General features: G+C 40.0%; 1 protein-coding gene across 4 annotated transcripts in view; it reads left to right on the top strand.

The window, feature by feature from the left end:
- The window catches only part of clcn3 (chloride channel 3), a 34,987-nt gene extending 12,462 nt beyond the window's left edge, over nt 1–22,525 (top strand). For 2 of the 4 annotated variants that reach the window (XM_062444557.1, XM_062444558.1), the window contains exons 2-14: nt 3,472–3,632; nt 5,081–5,180; nt 6,519–6,706; nt 6,899–7,021; nt 7,824–8,030; nt 8,238–8,318; nt 8,490–8,742; nt 8,970–9,262; nt 9,346–9,532; nt 10,536–10,934; nt 11,303–11,519; nt 13,048–13,123; nt 18,588–22,525. In XM_062444557.1, the coding sequence (XP_062300541.1) occupies nt 3,472–3,632; nt 5,081–5,180; nt 6,519–6,706; nt 6,899–7,021; nt 7,824–8,030; nt 8,238–8,318; nt 8,490–8,742; nt 8,970–9,262; nt 9,346–9,532; nt 10,536–10,934; nt 11,303–11,519; nt 13,048–13,123; nt 18,588–18,785 (2,483 nt within the window). In that variant the 3' untranslated portion in view covers nt 18,786–22,525. The remainder of the gene's footprint in view (nt 1–3,471; nt 3,633–5,080; nt 5,181–6,518; nt 6,707–6,898; nt 7,022–7,823; nt 8,031–8,237; nt 8,319–8,489; nt 8,743–8,969; nt 9,263–9,345; nt 9,533–10,535; nt 10,935–11,302; nt 11,520–13,047; nt 13,124–18,587) is intronic. The other 2 variants (XM_062444559.1, XM_062444560.1) reach the window with 1 other exon arrangement.
- Nucleotides 22,526–24,550: the final 2,025 nt, after the last annotated feature.

Below are 24,550 nucleotides of genomic sequence, written 5' to 3' on the forward strand. Positions count from 1 at the left end.
CTGACTCATGATGTGACTGACTGACTGGATGATAACAGCTGGAGAAATGGAGATGAACTTTAACAAAATAACCATATAACAGTGTTCATGTGGCCTCGGATTGACGTCACATGCACAGAAACAGTTAAATGTTTTAAGTTTATCTTCCAGGTTATCTGTCTGTAGAAAATAGTACTAATCGTCTAAAGCTCGTCGATTACAATCTGTACAATTCTCTAGACTCTAAATTGCTGTTGTTGAAAAGAGTAACTTCAAAACATGTGAAAATGTAGCTGAAATGACACTTTTTAGTTTGAGGCAAATTATCCATAAAAACACAATGATAAGGAACCAAACTTTCCAAGATCTTATCCCCTTATTATTTGTTTCTCAGTTATCTTTTGGTATTTTTCAGCATTTTTTTATCCATTTGAATTTAGTTTAGTTTGTTAAAGGGGTCAGAAATGTTTATTTGGAAAGAAACTGGCAATAAAAGAGTAATGTATTCATTTCCACCTCTTGATGACTTTAAATGATAAGTCATCAAGAGGTGGGAAATTTCACTTGGACATAAATCATGTTGTTGAGGCTAAAATGACACTAAGGGTCAATTTCCCAGACAGGGATTAAACTCCAAGACTAGACTTGTTTCTTAATGGATATTTTCATAGATCATTGTCTTCAGTCTAGGACTAGTCTTAATCTCTGTCTGAGAAACTGTACCTAAATGTCTTAACCACCCAAATCAGCCTTTTTTTTTTTTTTTTTTTTTTTTACTTTAAAGTGATATCAGATCTGATTTATTTCTTGGGTGTGTGAACAAACCAAATCCATGTTTTTTTTAATTTTCATATCAGATCTGGGCCACTTGCATTTGTGGTCTTAGATCAGTTTCACATCCGATGTCTGGCTATGTGACCGTTGCCAGAACAGTGAGAATTGAGGTTGTGTGGTTTTTAAAAAAAAAAAATCATAATTTCTGGCATTATCATTCAGCATCGGCACCTTAGAGCCTTGCCAAAATAAACATGTTGCCTCCTTCTTCTTACTCTCATCCTCATCATCCGTATCATCATCTGGCCTCCACATCAAATAATCCTGAACGTGTATGTTAGCACACTCGTGTCATACATGTTTATGATTTTACTGTCATACAAATAATATTACTGTTGAGCGCACTTGACTCACATTTCAGTTAAATCTGTACATGTGAGGCAGTTTAGGACCTCAAAAGTGTTACGAATACTTCACATCTACGAACATGAATGTAAACCATCAACACAAAAACATCAGATCTGACTAAAAAACTGAGTATGAGCATTAAGGCGCCTTACAGCTGTTTTAGTATCCCAGTTTCTTGACTGGATACTTATTGTGTTCAGTCTCTTCAGTGGTATGAGAGCTCTGTTTGCTATTTGGTGGAGCCAAATTTAGCCTCACTGTCGATGTTAACAAACACTGTAATTACATCCATGTCAGTACAAATGAATCTGTTGCTGAATATAAACAGACGGCAGAAAACAATTTGGTCTTTTATCTTCTAATGTGTCACAAAAAGTTCCTTATTGTGTTTCTCTGAATACTTAAAGAGAGGCTTTAAGCTTCTGCTCTTTTACACACAGACCTGCCTTTGTGTGATCCAGATGAAGAAGCTTCACATATTTGTGGCGTCAGAAGTAGGAGGCTCGGGGCTCCAGTGTTTTTGACAGTTTCAAATGTCAGAGCAAGGGCTGTTCCTTATTTATCAAACAGGCTTTGTGCCAGATAAACTGTGGAGTGATGCATCTTAAAGTTAAGGATATGACCCCCATTCATCTTTAAACATTGAAAATTGACTTATTGCATTATGAGGATGATAATGAAAAACATGCTTAATTGCTTAACCCAAGAGTGTCTGAGTGCTGTATCATTAAAAAATCACTTCCTATTGACCACATCAGCCGGCAAGAGAAACGGCAATAAATCCAGCAATGTTTTCCAGATAACAGAGGAGAAAATAACCCTCCAGGCCACTTATCCTCGCTCTGTTAAAGTGTTTGCATGTGTGCGGATATGACCGAGGATTTTTTTTCTCTCTCTCCTCACATTGGATCTGTGCATCAGACCGAACCAGTGACATTTAGCATCTCGTGTCATTGTTATAAACAAAGTCACTGTGCTTGTGTATTTATAGCATTAACAAGAAGATCATCTGAAGGGCGGTTGGACAATGTTTGCTTTTTTTTTTTTTTTGTAATTAGGAAAATGTGCCTTGACTGATCTTACTCGCGTCATTTTTGAAGTGCCTGGACAAGGTCATTGTCCTGCAGCCTGTAGATGGATACAATCACACATTCAGACGTACTGTAGTTTAACTGGGATGTCATCAATGGTTAGTTGGTTGGTCCGCCACTTTGATCCAGGTTGAAATGATCTCAGCAGCTACTGGATGAATTTCCTTAAAAAAGTTTGTGCCAACATTCATTGTTTTCAGAGGATGAATCCTTTAAAAATGTGGGCATCCTTTGAAGCGCCACCATACAGGTTGACATTTGTAGTTTTTAGTGAGATGTCTTAACAACTGTCGGATGGATGGCCATGAAATTTGCTGAACATTCATGTGCTGGATAGTAGGAGTATCGACTGAAATATATCAATACCAAGTAGTATCGAAATGTCTCCCATCAAACGATACCTAGTTAGAAAATATGACTATTTGTACGGACTTCCTCACAACCGACAATGCAAGCGTCCTTTGATTTAATGTGACATGTGATGCTACAACCCGTCTGTGGTGGTGAATTTGATGATGGGTGTTGGTTGTTAGGTATAACACGTCTGGTTTGTAGAGAATGGACTAGAGATGGTCTTGTTGAAGGCTGAGATGTTTCAAATGAAATATAAGACACACACATCCACCTGCAACCTTGAATGCTCTTGCGTAGGTGTGATTGAGTGTATGAATGTGGATAAAAGATTTCTTCCAGGTATTTCAGTGATATTTACTCAACCAAAAGTCTCAGCGGTGCAAATAAACCTTCACTTGCTGATGGGCTGCGGGCCTCGCAGGCTTCTCTCAGTGTGGCTGTGTTTCCGACAGTCTCATTATATCTCTGGTGACTGTGCAGTGAGCTCCGCAGTGTTTCTAGTGTGCCAGATAATCAAGGAGATGTAGCGCTAATGTTGAGCCAGCAGCAAGCAGGACTGTGACGAATCTCTTTACTTTTCAGGATCATTTATAAGGATCAGATGTGTGGTTGGTTTCTCTGTTGTTTTGACAATATAAAAATATTTAGTGGTATTTCTTTCTCTCTGATATATATTGTGGAGACATACATGATTTTTCAAACAAGGAGTTCACACTGGTTTGTCTGGCAAAATAGCTTTAAATTAAAGGCCAAAACTCATATGTTTGTATATATTTTAAAGGGAAGTTACATTATTATATCTTATTTTATTGAAGTAGAATTATATTTTCTGATGTTAACCATCTCTGTTTTCTCTCTTCTTCAGGGTCTAATTACGTCATGTCTAACGGGGGCGGGGCACCCAGCACCACCACCCACCTGTTGGACTTCCTAGAGGAGCCCATCCCTGGTGTGGGGACCTACGATGACTTCCACACCATCGACTGGGTCCGCGAGAAGTGCAAGGACCGCGAGAGACACCGGAAGGTAAAATGAAACCTCGAATCTTAAAAGTGCAATATGTGAGATTCGTAAACATTCATCCCTTCCTTTCCTCCCACGTCTACGTCCATTTCCAACATGGCAGCCGGGTCACAAGCTTTCTGATATTACACCTAAACTGTACATTAATATATGTGTCTGAAAACATTTAAAGTAAGAAATTGGCAATAATTTAGTAAACGCTGCACACATTTGTTTTATTCTGAGATGCTGGTGCTCTAGTGCGACATCTAGTGGGACAGAATGTGGTATTGCACCTTTAAAGATCTCCGTATTCTTTAAACAAAGTACTATGTGGTGTTTATACAGAACAAATCCACACTCAAAGGTGGTGTAAAAAGCCATATGCTTCATCCTGTTCTCTCTTTGATGAGTCTTTTAACTGTATTAGCTGTTTTAATGCAATTTATAATACAAATGGAGGTAATGGTACACTGTCGGACAGTTGTCTCCACCACCTCACAGTCATTCATGATGCTGTACAGGTTAATAGTTAAGGAAGTGGTTGTTTGAAGAATAAAAAACCATGCCTAATTACATATTTTAGCACATCTGGCTAGTCGTGTAAAGAAGGCCTGACCCCAATCTCATTGTCTGACGAAGGGTTGTAAATGCTGTTCGACAACCCAAGAAGAAGTCTTAAAACATGGACATAATGATGAAGGGCTTTTGAAAATTGTGCTCATATTTATTTTTTTTGAAATTCAACCAATACCACGAGCTCACAAGGATCCATGTTGGCTCAGTCTACTTCCTGTTCCTTTTTTGCATTTTTTGAGTCAGCGAGAAAAACCCTCGGCTGCACAGGAACTGATGTCTTCTACATTTCCTGCAGCAGTTACAGATTATTTGGATCATTAGATAAGAGGCTGTCTCAATCTTCATCAGCAGCAGAAAATACAATAAAAATGCCTCTGAGCTCTCATTATTTGAGCCACCGCTTGTCGAAGATCTTCTGTTGTAAAAAATCAAGTTGTAAAGAAGTCATGAATGAACCAGTGAACTGTGTCCTTCCTGCCCCACATCAGTCTGTCACTTACATAATCTCTCTCAGTCAACACTTAAGCCCAAATATTGACATAGTTTTACAGTCTGCTGTCTAGAAGTGTTTCAGTGAATAACTCGTGGAAATGATATCTCTGAGAATTTGAATGTTATTTGAATGATTTCAAACTGTGCTTTTATAACCTGGTCCTACCTACCTTCCAGGAAGTGGTGTAATCAACAGTTTTATTGACTCAACAGAGGAAATCAGGCCACCAGAGTAGATTACAGAAATACTTATCATTTGAGGATAGATATAAACCTTTGACCTACCTCAGTTTAAGTTCAACTAATGACTCAATGTCTCAAGCTTATTAGTTTAATTTACTGTTATTCATGCTTCAGTATTTCTGCTTACAGTTGCCTGTGTGCTCTCTGTGTGTGTTCAGATAAACAGTAAGAAGAAGGAGTCAGCATGGGAGTTCACCAAGAGCCTGTACGATGCCTGGTCTGGATGGCTGGTGGTGACGCTCACTGGCTTGGCCTCAGGTAACACTAATTCACACGTGCTGTACAAACACACACACACACACACACACACACACACACACACACTCTCACACACACACACACACAATCTCACACACACACACACACACACATACACACAAGCACAGAGCTGTTATCTCCTCTGCTGGTAACTCTCACATGCTTTGCCTAAGGCAGCTCACACTCAGTCTTTTTCTCTTGGTCTTTTGCTTTACCCACTTGCTCATAAGCACATTTTCTCTCTCCTACAGAGCCTCAGCAGTAAGAATTCAGTCCTCTTAAATCATAAAATCTCATAAATTATTCATGTTTGTATGACCAACACAGGACAGAAAATCTACAGGCCCTTTTACCCCTTTTAAGTTTCTATAAAATGGCTTTTTGTGGTAAAGTTTAAGTAAGATCTGGGGTAAATAGGGGAAGAAATGATCTGGGGTACTTGTTGACATGTTTCAGCTCAAATGAGGGTTTTACGCAAAATTTAATCTATAGATTTGTGTACATGTAGATGAATTTTCCTTTTTTTCATGACATTCAGCATGACTTTCAAACTAAGTCTTGTATTTCAATTGGAAGTATCTTTTGTGCCTACACCAAGTTTTTTCTGTCAGTCGGGACTTTGGGACAATCACTGTTGAAGAAATAATTATATAATATAAATGTATTAAAAATAAATTTGTTTAATATAATATGAATTTATTATAAAATATTTTTATATTATATTTTATAATGTGCCTGATTAGGTTTAGGCACAAAAAACAGGTTGGTTAGGGTTAGAGAAATATGGTTTGGGTTAAAATGATCACTTAAATGATGAAGTTGTCCTAACTTGCGATGAAAATAGAATGTGAACAGCAGTCTTCATTTACCTATCCAACCAGCCACCTCCAAACTTAAGATAGAAGCAAATTTGTTGTAACATGTTGCAGGGAACAAAATATACTTCTGTTTGAAATACATTAGTTTGAAAGTCCTGCTGAGTCATGAAAAAAAAAAGAAAATTTGTGTCCATGTACACGAATCTACAGATTAAATTTATGATGGTTTACGAGGCTGTTAGAAGCTCATCTGACCTGGAACATGTCTGTTTTGTCGTTCTGCTAGCATGGCTGTAGAGGATTCGTACATTTGGCTCTTCGATGTAGTCAAAAAGCTCTAGATTAAAAAAAACACTTGTGTGACGTTAACTGGCACATATAAACACTTGTAGCGTAACCACCAAGCTAACTGCCTACTGCCTTTCTCTTGTTTTCTACCTCCTTCTTCCTCTCTCCACCCGGCCTTCACCTCCTCATCCGTCTTTTCCTTCCCGCTTTCCCTCCGTCTTCCTCCTGCCAGGTGCTTTGGCTGGCCTGATTGACATTGCTGCTGATTGGATGAACGACCTGAAGGAGGGCGTGTGTCTGAGCGCCATGTGGTTCAACCACGAGCAGTGCTGCTGGACGTCCAATGAGACCACCTTTGCTGAGAGGGACAAGTGTCCTCAGTGGAAGAGCTGGGCTGAGCTAATACTTGGGCAGGCGGAGGTAGACTAACACAGGCACAGAGACTGCTGTCATAGTAGAGAAAGATGTGGACAGTGAAGGAGACAGTTCAGAGATAATTTAGATCCTTACAACGCACAACACACATGACTCATTCACACATTGTATGTATAATTAGATTTTTGTCGCCAGTTATTTTCACTATTTTACTTCTTCTTTCTTGCCGCTCTGCAGGGTCCGGGCTCGTACATTATGAACTACTTCATGTACATCTACTGGGCTCTGTCCTTCGCCTTCCTGGCTGTCTGTCTGGTCAAGGTGTTTGCGCCCTACGCCTGCGGCTCAGGGATCCCTGAGGTGAGGAAAATGTTGCTTTAGGAAACAGTACGGTGTGAAAATGAACTTGCACAAACTTGAGCATATCTTTTTTTTAATCAAAATACTGAGGTTAGCAGGCTATCTCTGTTAGTGTTGGAGTGTCTTTCCTCTCGCTGGGTTTCAGAGTTCGCTGCACACAGAGTGAAGGAGCTCGTGTGGGATTTCTGCAGACTACAAATGTTCTGTTTTATCTCTCGGTTCTCTCATTTTCTCACGTCCGATCGATTGTCTGCGGGTGTCAGAAGCTTAAAGCAGTAAATGAAATGGAAAAGTCTACAAGCCTCTGCAACCGCCTCTAACTCTCCATGAAAGTAGTTTAATTGGTTATGTGCACTCTCAGGGACGTACATGCACACAGCGTGCTTTCATGCTCATGGGTTTCCTTTTAATGCCTTCAAGTGCCTTAAAATTGTTAATTTAAGAGCAGCAGGGAGATGCAGCATTTTTGGCCGTGTTATGAAAATAGGGGGGGGAAAGGCATTTTGAGGTGAGCGCTCTGAGCTTTCTAAAAGAAAAATTATCTCTTTGTTGCCATGGGAACTGCATTGCCAGGGAAATCATGTAGCAGTCTGTGACTTTTAGCATGTTGACAATAGCAGAATAAAGGAAAAGATCAGGCAGAGATGCAGCTAAAGCAAAGTTTGGGTGGATTTGCTCAAAAAGATTGAAAACGGAACTTGAAACAATTTTTTTGAAGCATATAAAAACTGAAAGGATGCCTTAATTTGAAGGATAAAAAAAGACCTTTAACCTTTGCCTTTCTCCTCTTCCTCTCCCTCAGATCAAGACCATCCTGAGTGGGTTTATCATCCGTGGCTATCTGGGCAAGTGGACACTAATGATTAAAACCATCACTCTGGTGCTGGCTGTGGCGTCCGGCCTCAGCCTGGGGAAGGAGGGCCCCCTGGTCCATGTGGCCTGCTGCTGTGGGAATATCTTCTCCTACCTCTTCCCCAAATACAGCAAGAACGAGGCCAAGAAACGAGAGGTGAGGGAGAAGAGGTTCACTTAACGTTACAGCAGAGAAAAATGTAAATGTTGCATTTCGCCTTTTAAGATACAGATGATTCATTAAACAAGTTTTGAATCTGTTTTTGTCTCCTCACATATTCCGTAGTTTTTTGATTACATTGATAGATTATAGACTGTGTTTCAGAGAGCTTTTAACTCAGGTGTGTTTGTTTTTGTCACTCAGGTCCTCTCTGCTGCGTCGGCAGCTGGGGTGTCCGTGGCTTTTGGAGCACCAATCGGAGGAGTTCTCTTCAGTTTGGAGGAGGTACAGCACATGAATTTACTCTGTATCTTTATTTTAATTGCTGCAGACATTTTTAAATGATTAGGAATCATTTCATGCTCCAAAATCCCAATGTAGTGCTTCAGTAGCAGGGTGATGGATTCAACCATTCAACTATAGCAAGTATTTTATCTTCTCCTCTTTCCTCTTCAGGTGAGTTACTACTTCCCTCTAAAGACGCTGTGGCGCTCCTTCTTCGCTGCCCTGGTGGCGGCCTTCGTGCTGCGCTCCATTAACCCGTTTGGTAACAGCCGTCTGGTGCTGTTCTACGTGGAGTACCACACGCCATGGTACCTGTTTGAGCTCATACCTTTCATCCTTCTGGGAGTGTTCGGGGGCCTCTGGGGCGCCTTCTTCATCCGAGCCAACATTGCATGGTGCAGACGGCGCAAGTCGACCCGCTTCGGCAAGTATTTTGACTTGATTCCAAAATTTTGCCAGCCCTGATGTTTGAAGTTGAAGATATTTGTTGGAGTCGATGAGAAGAGTGTCTGGAAGATCCCTGTCGAGCTATTGTAGAGATGGAAATTAAAGGTTTAAAATAGTAGCCTGATTGTTTCAATCATCTTTACTCCCCTAAGTGTTATTGAGTTATTTAGTCTGACACATGTTCTGTTTTCCCTCTTCCTTCAGGAAAGTACCCGGTTTTGGAGGTGATCCTGGTGGCGGCCATCACAGCTGTAGTTGCTTTCCCAAATCCATACACACGTCAGAACACCAGTGAGCTGATAAAGGAGCTGTTCACTGACTGCGGCCCGCTGGAGTCCTCACAGCTCTGTCAGTACCGCAGCCAGATGAACGGCAGTAAGGCCTTCACTGACAACCCCAACCGACCAGCAGGGTCCGGCGTCTACGCCGCCATGTGGCAGCTCTGCCTGGCGCTCATCTTTAAAATCATCATGACCATATTCACCTTTGGACTGAAGGTGATCCTCTAGTTACTTGGCAGATTGTTCTTCATATTGCCTTTAATCAAACACTAACACCAGTCTCTGTTGGGCCTCTGTAGGTACCATCAGGCTTGTTCATCCCCAGCATGGCCATCGGGGCGATCGCAGGGCGAATCGTTGGCATTGCTGTGGAGCAGCTGGCCTATTACCACCATGACTGGTTCCTGTTCAAAGAGTGGTGCGAGGTGGGAGCTGACTGCATCACTCCAGGGCTCTACGCTATGGTGGGGGCCGCAGCATGTCTGGGTGAGTCAACAAGAAATGGACATTGATAGATGTATAAAGAGAATAGATATAAAACTACTTTCATGATGATATAAGATTTTATCCATATTGCCCATTCCCAGTTACAAGATTTTTTTTTTTCAGAAAGGTATACCTCCAAAGAATAAATGATATATAAAAAAAATAACAATAAATGAAAGATTAAATATTATGGAACAGTGTGTAGGATTTAGTGGCATCTAGTGGTGAGGTTACAGATTGCAACACACTGAATACTCCATAAGCATGTAGGAAAACCTATGATGGACATGAAACTTGCCAAAGGTCCTCTCTACAGCCAGTGTTTGTTTTATCTGTTCTGGGCTACTGCAGAAACATGGCGGTGCAACATATAATGGGCTCTGTTGAAGAGGGCCAGCTCCCTCTGTAGATATAAAGACTCATTCTAGGCTAAAAAAAACATAATGATTCTTATTTTCAGGTGATTAAACACTAGTTAAAACATATTGAATGACTGTTAAATTCTATTCTTTCCAATAGATCCCCCAAAATCCTACATGCTGGTCCTCTAAGTCTATATATTAATCTCTACAACATGCACATACTATATTGATGCACCTTTCCAATTTTTTTAGCAGAAATATATAGTATAACTAACAAGATCTAAAGGTCCAGTATTTCCAATTTTTTGTATTACTCTTCCAATTTTCCAGAAAATGAAACATGAAAATATCTACCATGAAGTTATTGTCACTTGGTTAAAAGAAAACTGACAAATATAAGTTGGTTTTCATAGATACCCAGGATGTATGTTTTTTTTTCAGTAGCTCCCCCTTGTGTCATTGTTGAGGCAACTAAATGTTCAGTCTTCACTTTTGCCTCCCCTCTCTCTCTATTTTATGCCTAAATGCACATCATGTAAATATACAACTCGTGTTTCTTAAAGCCAGGATCTGTCTTTCTGCGTCTTCATGTGCGTTAACTTCTTCTAATGTGTTATTTTCTTCCTCTCCTCCTTCTGTAGGTGGTGTGACCCGTATGACCGTCTCCCTGGTCGTCATAGTCTTCGAGCTGACTGGGGGGTTGGAGTACATCGTCCCCCTCATGGCTGCCGTCATGACCAGCAAATGGGTGGGAGACGCCTTTGGCCGTGCGGGAATCTACGAATCCCACATCCGTCTCAACGGATACCCCTTCCTGGACGCCAAGGAGGAGTTCACACATACTACGCTGGCCAGAGATGTGATGAGGCCACGACGCAGCGACCCACCGTTAGCGGTGCTGACGCAGGATGACCTGAGTGTGGAGGAGCTGCAGAGCGTCATCAATGAAACCAGTTATAATGGTTTCCCTGTGATAGTGTCCAAGGAGTCCCAGAGACTGGTGGGCTTCGCTCTGCGCAGGGACATCACTATCGCTATAGGTAACGACATTTCAACAGTTACAGAGCACAAAAGTGTTGTTTAGCCTGTCTGGAGCCGAGATTCATTTTCATTTAAGAAAACTTTGCGTTGTATCAACAAAAGGACTAAATTGGTGCCCAAGTTATTTAAATTTTCCCATATTTAAGTGTCCTTGAGCAGGATTGGAAGGCGTTATCTTGATAAACAACAAAAAACAAAACAGCAAAAACTAAATCTTAGTTTAGTTAATCTTAAAGGTCGGGGGAAGTTTGTGCTTACATTTTGCAACAGGTCTAAAGAGAGCATGTGTGCACAGCTTTTTGAGTTCACATAACTTTCACAAGTTTAAGTCTCTTCAATTGATTTGTTTCTTTTCCTCTCCTGACAGAAAATGCCCGTCGTAAGCAGGAGGGCATCATGTTGAACTCCAGGGTTTACTTCACCCAGCATGCACCCACCCTACCCGCTGACAGCCCTCGTCCCCTCAAGCTGCGCTCCATCCTGGACATGAGCCCCTTCACCGTCACCGACCACACCCCCATGGAGATCGTGGTGGACATCTTCAGAAAGCTTGGGCTGCGCCAGTGCTTGGTCACTCACAACGGGTAAGTAGGAAGTAAAAGACAACTTGTCTTGGGATCAAAGATGTGCTGAAAGAACAGAGGATTAATCCTTTGTTCTGTCTGGGGTCGACAAACATTGCACATACACATGTACACACTGTCCGGTGTTGCATGAGCCTTTTTTGATCCCTGGATCTACCCTGTAATCTGCATGGCCTGGCCTAACCGCTGTGCTGCACTTCCCTCACCCTCCTACTCAACAATAACAGAAACTCTCCTCAGTAGAAGAGATGGAGCTGCTGAAACTAACCAAAAAACTACATAACAGGTATCCTGGGGAAATATAGTCAGTCAGAAGCAGCAGTCGATGTGTGTTGTGAAACAGGAAAGAAAAGATGAAGTTTTGCCCCCGTTGAGATTTTTGAACAGTTAATTTAGAACAATGACAGTGTTGTTCAGCTTATAGTTAATGAAAATAAACGTCTCATGATCTGTTCGGCCCTCGTTCTCAGGAAGCCTGCGTAGTCTTGATATAACAGACTGGGATTTCACAGTGAGACACCTGCTGGCGGAATGTAGGAATTACAGGAGAGATCGAAGCTAATAAACTCCTCAATTTACAGTCAATTTAATTTTGCTGTGACAATCACCAGAGGAACTGTGCAGCAGCGTTGTTTTTATTTGCATTTTTATTTATATCTATTGTTATTAGATCTCATTTCTTTCCTTATCATTAGCAAAAACCTCATGAAAAGACCCAAAACTAATAATGTGCTCCATATTTTGATACATTTATTCTTATGGAAGAGGTAATAAAGCAGGTAATACATATGTAGTTTCACTTTTTTTAAAAGGGCAAATAAAATTCCTAAAAGTAGTTTTTTAATCACCTGCTCAAATATTAAACAGTGCAGTAATTGGGGACTATTTTCAGCTGCGGATTAATTAACATTTAGCATACCAGTGAGTATTTATAGCAGCAGGAAGATGTGGGTCTCTAATGACCATTTGTGATTAAGAAACATGTCACCTGGTAAAATGTAGCACATTTATGTAATTTTAATAGTTTTTAAACAGTGATGATGGAGCTCTGAGATAATAAGGTAAAACAGACAAAACCTGTTTGTAGGATCAATTCATTGTTTGTTTTTGTTTGTTTATGAAAAATATAAGATATTACCAATATTATCCTTAAACATTGATTCAGCGTTTACTTACACTACTATTTTATAATTTACATATTTCTTTACTTGAATCCTGAAGATTGTACAGACTCATATTAGTTTACATTGATTAGAGTAGAGTCACTACCCATCGTAACACATTTTAAGTTAATTTGCTTTAAGTTAAGTTTTATCCAGTGTTTTGTGTTGAGTTGTGTGACTTTGAGTTAAACTTTCTGTTAATCTGTTTTAATATTTTAAGTTGAACCCTGTTATGTATGTTTTGTGCTGCTGCTGTTTGTTCTCTCTCTGTCTCTCTTCTGTTTGATGTTTTTCTTTTTTTTATTCTGTTGTTGTCGTTGTTGTTTTTTTTGGGCAGTTTTCCGAGTAATGGATGTGTGTTTCAGGATTGTGTTGGGCATCATCACAAAGAAGAATATATTAGAGCATCTGGAGGAGCTCAAGCAGCACACGGAGCCCCTGGTGACTAGCCGCGCCCCTTTACACACGTGACCCCCCACCACCCTCCACCACCACATACACTTTCGCACCTGTCTCTTAGGCTCCGCCTCTTAGGAGGGATGCATGAAACTGGGTGTGAAAAACTATTGACAGTTCCCGGCTAAACATTATAAGCCTCCTCCTTTTTCTTCTTCTTCTCTCACTTATTGTACGCACTCTGTTGTCCGTGGGTTGGTCGGGTGTGGATTCACCTCTAATAGAGTCGTTCATCTTTAGAATAAAAAAAACAAAACAAACATCTGTAGATAGACAACATCTGATCTCCATCCTCATCAGTGGCAGCTGTTGCAGTTTTGACGTCATCGTATATAGACAAGCTTTTTCTGTGTGTTTCGTGGGTCCTGTAATGTCGGACCTTCATGGGAACTGTCACCCACATCGCTGTAGAGCCCCTTTCAGACATGTGCTTCATTAAGTGTGCTGGCAGTTTAATATTTAATAAAAGTCCTGACACGATCGTATGAGGGAAGACTTTGTAATATTTCCTAAACTCCTAGAACACAGCTGAGCTGTTAATACCGTCACATTAACATAAAGGCAACTAAAGCACACAAAATATGCATAATATCAATCAATCCCCACTTTAAGATCGCTGTATTCAATCTGTCATTTACCGTAACTATCGTATGATATGTGCAAAGAAAATATCAGTTTAATGAGCCAGTTTGTAGTTGTAAAGGAGAGTTTGCAAATGTTGGATCAGTATATAGTACCATGTATAAACATGTGTTTTAGTCCTTTTAGTCTCATTTTATTAAAACATTACATACAAATATTTGTTAATTGTAATGAATCATAAACATGCAACAAGACAAAACAAACTAAAATATAACAAGAGTAGATTAAAGTAACATTAAAAAAAAGGAAAAAAATTTAAAAAAACAAAGGAAGGAAAAAATCTAAATATAATGTTATTTGGAAGACATGTAACAAAGTAGATGACTTAATTATAAGATAACATTTGAGATCAAACTGCACCATCATCATCACTGTGAGGTTTTTGGCATATTATTATTATTATTGAGTTTATTTATCTCAAATTCAAACTTTTCAACCTGCAACCTCGCATCAATTCACTCGTGTCCCATAGAAAGAGAAATAAACGTTCATTCAACCACAAAATAAGATCTGTACCTGATGCAGCCTGTAAGAAGTTACTTAAAACATATAACACATATATTTAATATAACAATTATAGAACAGTAATGTTCATGCCAGCAGTGTTGCATGTCTGAAAAGGCCTCAGTAAATTCAGTGCAGCTCATCTTCATCACTCTGCATCTGTAGCTACTGTAGCTCTGCTTACTGCTGCGTCATGTTAGCGCCTACTGCAGATAAAATGTTCATCAAGCTATTTTACTTTTATTTTCTGATTTCTACTGTTTAGTCATTTGGTAGAATTCAGATTATTTTAGTGTGTAAAGCCGTCAGAGGATACAACAGTACATTTAAACCCTCAGCATGTGTGTGCAGTCATGTAACCATGATGCCTGTTTAATGTCTGTGTTTCTCCATCTTCCTCTCACATCAGTAGTAAGTCATTTTATTTAGAAAAGTTCTCCCCCTTCAATTTTCTACCGTCATTAACGAATGTTTTTTCCCCTTTTTTTGTGTTTTTGTTTTTTAATTCCTTCCCCTCTCGACCCCACCGTTTTCGCCCTGGGTCTCCACAGATTGACGACATCTGACTCGTCGCCATAACAACACCTTGGCGAGTAGCTAGCCGCCTTGGGAAAGCGGACTTCCGTTGTTTTAATATGTTAGAGGGTGTTTTTTAAATTTATATATAAGGGAGGGATAAAATCTGTAGTGATATGATTCATCCTCATTTCTCCCTCATTGTGTAGTGAGCAGTGAGCGCTGTGATGGAGTGACGTTGTTGTGTTGACTGGTGCAAGTAGTGACGTAGTGACCTCGCTAGTGAGCGTGTGGTGATAACGTGACCCTGATCAAATATTATTTACTAATGCCGCTCTTTAACCCGCCAATGTTTTTCTCTCTGAGCCAGCCGTGTCCTCTCGGAGAACAAACGTGTTTTTATTCCACTGGAAACCTCCAAGGTCTCAAAAACGGGCCTCGGCTGATAAAAGTGTGCGATCGAGGAGCTTTTAAATAAAGTTTGAGCGACTTTTTTATCATCGCTTCATCAGGATCAACAAAAGCAAAACTCCACAAGTGTAGAACATTTAACTTCTGATAAACAATAATGAATGTGATAAATAGATGCCAAAAATCATCAGTTTATCTCCAAATAAGGAAACTATCGAGAAAAAAAAGAAAACTGAGGAAATTAAAATAAATAATAAATATTTAAGACATTATACAAAATTCAATGATTTAAATAAATAAAATTTAAAAAACTGGAAAAAATAAATGAGTCGGGTAGATTTTTTTTTTTTTTTTTTAACATAACCAGTGTGATAACAACAGAGTTTGATATCAGACAAATGCTTTAGCTTTCTAAAATGATGGTTTTAACTTGTTGTCTTTTAACTTTTTAAAAAGAGCTGTTTGCTTGAGACACATCGTCACAGTTTTAATGTCTTTGAGCTCTCAGCAGTCGAAGCAAACCGTGAGTTTTAGCCTCTCAGCACATTTAAAATGAATCATTTAACAGGTCTGGTGAAATTTAGCATTTGACAAAAAGCTAAAAGAAAAAAAGTCCTCTCTTCTCAATTGTTTCATGAGTCATTACAAGTATTTTTCAGTCTCCTTTGGTTTATTATACACAACATAAACCATTCAGTGTCTCTGTCAATATGGTTTGATGTTCACCAGGCAAATAGAGTTACTGTCACTCTGTCAGCCAACTCAGACTGAAATGAGTAATTCATCCTGTTTGTCTGACGGTTGCTGAGTCATATTGGGAAATACAGGAAATCTTAGAGCAGAAGAAGCTGATTTTATTGGAAGGAAAATGAGCCAAAGACTTAAATTTTAAATCTCACAAGATTATGAGGAGTTTTTTTTCAGTACAGTAAAGAAAGATCACACACAGAGGGCAAAAAGAAGAATTGAGACTGAGGACTGGATTTTAAATATTATTTTTAATCTATTATTTACACTACAGGGCTGCACAGACATATACATAGATACTGATATATATACTGTATGTGTATAATAATGTGTTGATTCATTTTGCACAGAGGACAGTTCAACACGTACTGAAGCATTTGCACTTTTAGACGTTTATTCACTTTCTTTACAGCCTTGAAGTGCAAATAATAGAAATATTTAAAATTGAATTACATTTTTGTCGTCTCTGTGAGTTCTTCTCTGTTTTTTATACACCAAAGAAGAAGACGAATAAAGGATAGTATTTTTTAAGGTGCAGCTCAACCTTTACCACTGATGAGGCTTTTTTTTCTCCTCGGTGTGACAGTTTCTACTCCTAACACTTTATTTTAGTTCAAACTGGTCTTATGTTAAATCCTAGTTAACATTTAAAAAGAAATAAGGTGATCTAATCAACACTAATTTCCCCTTTCTGGTCAAAGTTTCCAGTCATTACTCAGAATAAAAACATAAACCAGGACTAGACACTGCTGGCTTTAAGGAAACATTGCCTTCAGCCCCCCCTCTCCTGCTCGTGACCTCTGACCCTTCACCCCTGATACACTCTGATCTGTACCAGGTGTCCCAAGCGTCTACGAGCTCAGCGGCTCTTGGGGGAAGCCGGGTCTGATCTTTGTGACGTCTCACCAGTGTTTCCCACTGCTCAGTAGCTGTAGCTCTTATCCCCAACCTCCAGCTCCTCTCATCCAGACCTGGGTTCAAACCTTTGTTTACTCTCTATTTCGGACGCCCTCGATTCACCTCCAAACGTCTAATTAATTAACAGCACCTGAATCCACCTGACAGTATTAAAACCAAACACACCTGAAGCTTTTTGGACCCAGCTCTGCTCTCTTCCAGCTCTGTAGCAGATAGACGGCTTCTCCTCACCCTCACCGCTATCAGCTGTGTTTTTTGTTTTTTTGTCTTCAGATGCTTCTCGTCACCTGACCTCAAACTGTATTCACGCCTGAATTCAAGAGCACAACGTTTGGCCGTTGTTTTAAATTTTTACAGTTATTTCGGCTTGCTGCTCGCTCTTGAATCAGCAGAAATAATCTCACATTTTTTCTGGATATTTAGCGACTCGCTGCTCACTCAGAGGCAGACTCGGTTATTCGGGTCTGTAGAGGAGAGGAGACACCTTGGTCACGAGTCAGAAAATCTCACAAACTTATTTAGAAACACTCAGATTGATGAAATAAGTATGTAAATGTAAAGAAGTAAATGTATTTAATCTAAATTTCTATGTGAAATTTTTTATTGATTAATTCAAAAGCAGCAGGTTTTATAACACAGTTCATACATTTTTCATATATTTGAACCTTAAAAGGAGTAAAACCAAAAACTAAGTAAGTTTTTTTTTTTTTTTAGGTCCAATTTCTAAGTCTGATCTAACTTCTCTCCTTTGTTTATAACTCAAGAACAGGTGAAAAAGAAAAAGTTTTGTCAGGATAAATTGGGGTTTTTTCTCATCTGTGAAAAATCAGATCTGACTAAAAAATTTGATCTCTAGAAACAAAGTTTACACAAGATCATCTTAGAATATGTTTTAAGGGGAAAACAATTCATGTATATACTTTTAGAAATATACTCAAACATGGTAACTAATACTGCTTCTGTCCAAATGATTTTGCAGCCAGTTTTTTTTAGACAGTGTTTCATATTTTGAATAAAATTATTCCAGCTGTTTTTTTAGGTGTTATATAACATCTGGCTGCTGCGCTCAAAAGCTGAAAAACAAAAGCAGGAGATTGATTTGCATAACCTGGGGAAAAAAAAGAAAAGAAAATCCACATCCGTCCTCTTTAATGATTCCTGACTCCTGTGACGGGGACGTCTCCTCTTTTCTTGCCTCTCAGAGGTTCTAGCTTCTCACAGCATCCTGCTCACCACCTCCTGCCCCCCTGCCCCCTCCTCCCCTCCCACCTCCTCCCTCCTGTAGGATCCAGCTCTTTGTTTCTTAGCAGCTTATTTTGGACCCGGTGCAGCGTCTGAAATGACACCCTACTTCTTAGGGGGGGAGTCGGGTGCTGTTTCTGACCTGCTTTCACTCCTCCTTGCTGCGGTTACTCACTCCCTCCCTCCTACTCCTCCTCCACCTCCTCCTGCTGACTTTTGCTTCCTCAGGGACTCGTGTTTTTGTTGGCGGGGGGATTTAATTCACAATCCAAAAATTGAATCAAATTGAAACCATGTGCTTCTCTCTCTCTGATTGAAGACTTCCTAGCCAAATCAGACAAAACTCGCCAACAAGAACATGACGTTTATGTTCTCTCCTTTTACACCAGCTGCAGACCCTCCTCCGTCTCACTGTCATAACCTCTTTTTTTTCTTTCTCTCCTCTTCTCTCCTTTGTCTCCCCCTGCAGGCGACTTCTTGGTATTATCACAAAAAAAGATATCCTTCGTCACATGGCTCAAATGGCAGACCAAGATCCCGAGTCCATCATGTTCAACTGATCCGCTCCTTCCAGGACGGCTGGGCGGGAGGGGGAGACGACAGCGAGGAGGAGGAGGAAGAGGTGGAGGAAGAGGGAGTGCGCCTCCTGAACGGCTCCAATCTCTGACACACGGACCTTGTTTTCTTTTTAGTTTTTCAGCTTTGTAGACCCCTGAACCTCGCTGACTGACCGTGGCCCCCCCCCAAAAAAGACTAAACCGGGCCATGAGAGGGGGAAAAAAAGACTTGATTATCGTTCTGGCTGCTGAGGACACACGAGGAGGTCTCGGGTCAAAGGCACACACACATGAGGAATGCACTTTTTACACACACACACACTTTTTGCACTTGCACACACCCCTCCCCCCGAAACAGACATGCATGCTCTGGCTTGTCCGCACACACACACACACACACACACACACACACACACACACACAACCTGTAAAGATACACTCATTTGCACTCTTCATGTGCCTCACCCCTTGTCCCGTCGCCGCTGAGGTCGTTGTGGTGGTGAAGGACGTTGTTGCCTGGCTGGGGTCAAAGGTCAGAATGAAACGCTGATGAGGGATGCGATGAGGGACCTTGAAATCCTCCAGGCTCCTGTTTTTGAAAAAAGAAACTCACCCCCCCCCACACCCATACTCCCCGCACACACAGCAGACCTGTCCGTCCTCCCAGATTTAAGCATTGTTTACCTGTGTGTGTGTGAGAACGTGTGCGTCTCTAGCGCTACTACATTCCGGCCAGGTTACCACGGGAACGGAGAGGAACGCGCCACCTGCTCCACACCCCCGACACGTGGCTGCATCTCACGATCGGCAGACACGGCTGCTCCCCCTCCCCCCTCCGAGTGCACGTTGGGTTTGGATGAGACGGCTTTAACGTGTGTATGTGTATGTGCGTGTGTGTATGTACGTGTACGAGACAGACGGGTACTGTATTTCAAGAACAAACGAAGTTCCCTTTCAGAAGGAAAAAAAAGTGAAAAAGTGAAGACCTTTTTGTGAGTGCGTGCTTTCACTTCTGAGCCAGCTTGAGCTGTGTGTGTGTGCGTGTGTGTAAGTGCGCGCGCGTGCGTGCGTTTGTGTGTGTGTTTGTCAGACGAGGACACACACCTATCAACTCCCGTCCTGTTCATTCATTCAGCGTGAAAGTGGGAGAAGTTAAAAAAGAAAAAGAAAGAGAAAAAAAAAAAAAAGGAAAAAGTGTCCAGGCTGAGTTCTTCTGTGTACTCTGTTACAAGTTAAAACAAATCCTTTTTCTTCTCAAACTATTACTCTTGCTACTTTTAGACTATTGATCTTGCTATAATCAATTAACTTTTTATATGGCTTGAAACAAAAAACATAAAACTGGAAATCTGCACTGTTTTAAGAGAATCCGTTAAAATAATTGCTGAGGAGATGAAAGATGGTGACGATGCTACAACTTGACTTCTTTTCTTTTTTTTTGTGAAATCTGTCCACGTCTGAGGGAAATAACGTCTTATATTTTCCAGAAAAACCCCAAAAAACAAACTGCTGGTTGTTGGATTTGATATTTTTTTCTCAGTTTATTATCAGAGGAGAGACTTCCTTCCTCTCTTTAAACCCTGACAGATATTATTTTAACACTCCATCCATCTTTGGAAGCATTAATCTGATTTACACACAAATGCAGTTTTCCACCCGAGTCGAGACACTGAAAAAAAAGATTTTCCATATTTACGCCCTCGTTAACATCACGCTTTGATTGATGAGCGCTTTCCAGCAGTTGACAGTGTTTGATTGAACCTGCAGGATGGGTGAGAGATGAAGTGTTGGGTGTTTGTAAAATGATACAAACAAAAATGTGTCATTACAAATATTTTAATCTGTTAAGGTTCAAAACCGCACTATTATTTTAATGATCGATTGAGTTTCATGATTAAAAAGGCGATATCTTTAAATCTCCTGTTCTGTCCAGCTAACCGTCCAAAAGTCAAATTTTAGAAGCTGGAACCAGCAAGTTAAAGAACTTAAACTTGATCTTTATTCCACACATGACACTAACTTACAAATGAAAACCCAGCATGCCCATTGATCAATAAATAAATAGATAAAATATGGTTGTATCACTCAGTGGTTCCTTACTTTTCTGTCTCGTGTTCCCTTTTGGCCTTTAATCACAGGTTACATTTTCTACAATTAGTATTTCTCAAGAAAATTCAGAATAAATTGAGTTTTATGTAACAGATCTGATTTTTTCCCCCCCCCCATTTTCTGTCTTGTTAATGATCTCGTGACCACTCAGTTTTTATCTTTTGACCTCTGGGGATGCAGCGGTTCTCATCATTTTTGGCTCGTGGCTGCTTAAAATGAAGCAGCATCTACAGGTTCTGACCATCGGCTGTGAGCAGATTTGCTTCTATTCAAAGTGTTTTTAGAGGTGAAAATATCTAAGAAAATGTTGCCAAGAAAAACTGGAGAATTAGGGAGAAGTTGGAAATAGTAATTAATCATCTTGTGACCCCCTCCGATTTATTTTGGGACTCCATACTGTTTTAATTCGTTGCAAATTAAAGAGCAGGGTGGCTTAGTGGTGATATTGGAGTTTTATTTATGATTTTGGTGCCAATATATTGAAGTAACTTGATCTGTAAACTGTTTAATTCACTGCGTTAGCCAGAAACAGACCAACTCCATCTGGTTATTTTATCCACAAACAGTTTCTCAAATGATTTTTTCAGAGAATTTACTATATAACTCACCGTATATTGTCTACAAATACCCTTAATTAGAAAGATTTTTAAAAAGCCTGAACCATTTCACAAGAGAAAAGCATACACTAGAGGAAAGTAGGGGGAAGAAATGTGTGTTTACTTTAATTTTAACCCCTTCAATCTTTCTTAAAATATCTTTAGTTCCCCAAACAGGAGGTCAGGAACCACTGGCATAGAAGGAATTTAATTACATTTATTTGGCATTAAGAGCAAAAGGACATTAAATCACACACTACAACAAATAACATTAAATACTTGACTTATTTCCATTGTGCTTCTTGATTTAAAGAAGGCAGAGATCCCTCTGTCGAGGTGGCACCAACAAAATCACTTTAATTCAAACATTGAAAAGATAAATTACACTCAGATTACTTAAATTCCAAATTTAGTTAAAGCCAGAATTTGACCCTCTTCTTTTGGTCGATACTTTAATCTGCACAGTACCTAAAGGAACAGACACTAATGTTAATACTGAGATCAATGTAAAAACAAACATCTAGCTGCATCTGCTTCTGGTTCCAGCAACTTTTGCTCTTGCGTGTCCAATCTCGCCAAGTGCCTGGCAAAGTTATTATTATTTTTTTTTAGGCTTTGCACGCTCCGTCTTTTCATTCCACAGCCAGGAAAAAACACACCTGCCGCTCCCATTTTATCACCTTCAGAGCACGTCAGGTGATGTGTTATAAAACTGTCAAAGGAGAAGATGATGATGGAGGGAAGAAATGAAGTGACGGTGGAGACGGTGGAGCAAAGAGAGACAAACAGTAGCACCTTACCTGTAGAGTGGTGGCAGATGGATGTGTGTGTGTGTGCGTGAGAGGAAGGTTGGGTTCATCCTGTGTTTCCATTGCAGTGACTGTCCCGCTGTGGGCCGACGGGGAGAAGAGCATCGTTTTTGTTAACCAGTGGTGTTGCCTAACGTATTTCATACTGATCTCGATGTTTTTTCCTTTTTTTTTTTTTTTTAAGTTATGGGTAGTGTCGATAGAGTTGTGCATTATTATTATTATTATGAAGAAGAAGAATTTTACGTATGATTACATTGATTGTTTGATTGTACATTTAAAACAAAATATGTAAAGATTAAAATTTTGTTTTAAATTAAAAAGATAAAAGAAGTTGCACAGGTTCAGGTCTCGGTGTCTAGTTTGTTTTTTTTCACGACAGGTTGACTGGACTTTTTAACGTTTTACGAGCTTTAATTTCTTGGCAGGTTTTAAAAAGGCTTTGATACTCATGCCAGTAAGAAATCTAAAATGGCGTATTAGGGCCATATATGTAAAAAAAAAAAATACTGACCTGGAGGAGAGGGGTAAAAAAAAAAATTTTTGAGAGAAAAAAACTTTATATTAGATATTCTCTGACTTTATAAAGTTACAAATTTGCAAGAAATAAACTCACAAATTTATGAGAAACACAATGTCTTTTTAAAGTCCAGATGCTAAGGATGATATGGTGATTCTGGGCTAAGATAACAAGTATTCTCCTTGCTAAACCCAACTGAAAAGTACAATTTGATCACAATGATCAGTTTTGTTTCTGTAACCAAAAAAACATCTTCCCCACTTAAACGTCACTTGATCTTTGCCTTCAGATATTCAGATTCCCACCTTCCTTAAATCACGAGATTCAGATTTGCAGGTTGGAAATCCTTCACTGAAGCGTCTGTAAGCGTCAGTATCAGCTTCGAAAAGCGGCTCCACTGTTGCCACTCATTGGTAGAAGTGTTTGAGACAGACTGCAGGGAGGTGGGTAACAGATCTCTGCAGACACAATCTGTTTTTTTAGGACCATTGTGTGGGATTTAGTGCCATCTAGCGGTGAGGTTGCACATTACAACCCCCTGAATACCTCTCCACATTAATCCCTATTTTTCAAGCATGAAGGAGAGACTATGGTGGCCATCGAACTCATGAAAGTCCCTTGCTAGTAAGAAATCCATGCCAAATTAACACCTTACTTAAGAACACTCCCCCCTTAAACTTCACTTGTTCTTTGGCTTCAGATATGCAGATTCCCACTTTCCTCAAATCACAAGATTCTGCTTTATTGTTTGTTTGTTGGCACACATAGGTAGAAGTGCTTAAGACAGGTTTTAGACTGCAGGGGGTGGGTAAGGAAGATCTCTGCAGACACAAACCAGGACTAGTGTGAAGGATTTAGCACCATCTAGCTGTGAGGTTTCAGATTACAACCAACTGAATACCTCTGCCCATTTATCCTGATCTTTCGTGCATGAAGGAGGCCGTGAAACTCATGAATTCCCTTTCCAGAGACATTATTTGGTTTGTCCATTGTGGGCTACTGTAGAAACATAGCGGCCTCTCTGCAAGCCCTCTGAAAGAGCGCTGTGCTTTGAAGCTAATTTTAGTGGCCGAACTGTGTAATTACAACTTTGTGTGACGCTTTTGGGCCCAAAAAGACTTTCCCCCAAGATTTCAGACACTAACTAATCGTCATAATTTTGTTTCGTCACCATCAGCTGTAGGGGCACGTTAAGGTAGTTTTCACATCTTCAGGACTGTTAGCAGAAAGTGGCGTACATGCTGTGGACTCTACTTTTTTTGGTTCCATTGTTGAATATTTGAGGGCAAAGTATAGTGAATATTAACACACTCAGCATTCAGACACTCAAATAAAATGGCGGAGGGTAAATGTAAATGTAAATGCAAATAAACCAATAAGTAGCTGGCCCAGTAATGTGGAAGAGGAAAAAAACGGAAGAATATTTTTTAGCTTCGTGCTCAACTAAGCAGCTTTCATAGGAATGAACGGGTCCGCCTCTGATCCAGTTCTCTTTATACCTCCATGTCTCCGTGGAAGAAGACCTGCTCCCTCTGTAGATATAAAGGCTCGTTCTTCTTATTTTCAGGTGATTATAAACTAATTAAAACATACGATTAAATTCAATTCCTACCTAAATGTTCCACACTAGTCCTTTAACCTCCTGTGACCCTGCGTCCTCATATGGGGACATTACATTTTGGGTTTGCTGGACTTTATACTTCATTCTGCTTAACTTTGACCTGTTGTCCTCGTTCTTACACTTTTGTACTACCTTGTGGTTGCAAAAGTACAATACATTAATCAGTGTAAAAACAGGATGTCAGGCATCTTGGCCAAGTCAATCAACCGCTGATCCCCAG

Source organism: Scomber scombrus, chromosome 23 (genome assembly GCF_963691925.1).
Source record: "Scomber scombrus chromosome 23, fScoSco1.1, whole genome shotgun sequence".
Classification (NCBI taxonomy): domain Eukaryota; kingdom Metazoa; phylum Chordata; class Actinopteri; order Scombriformes; family Scombridae; genus Scomber; species Scomber scombrus.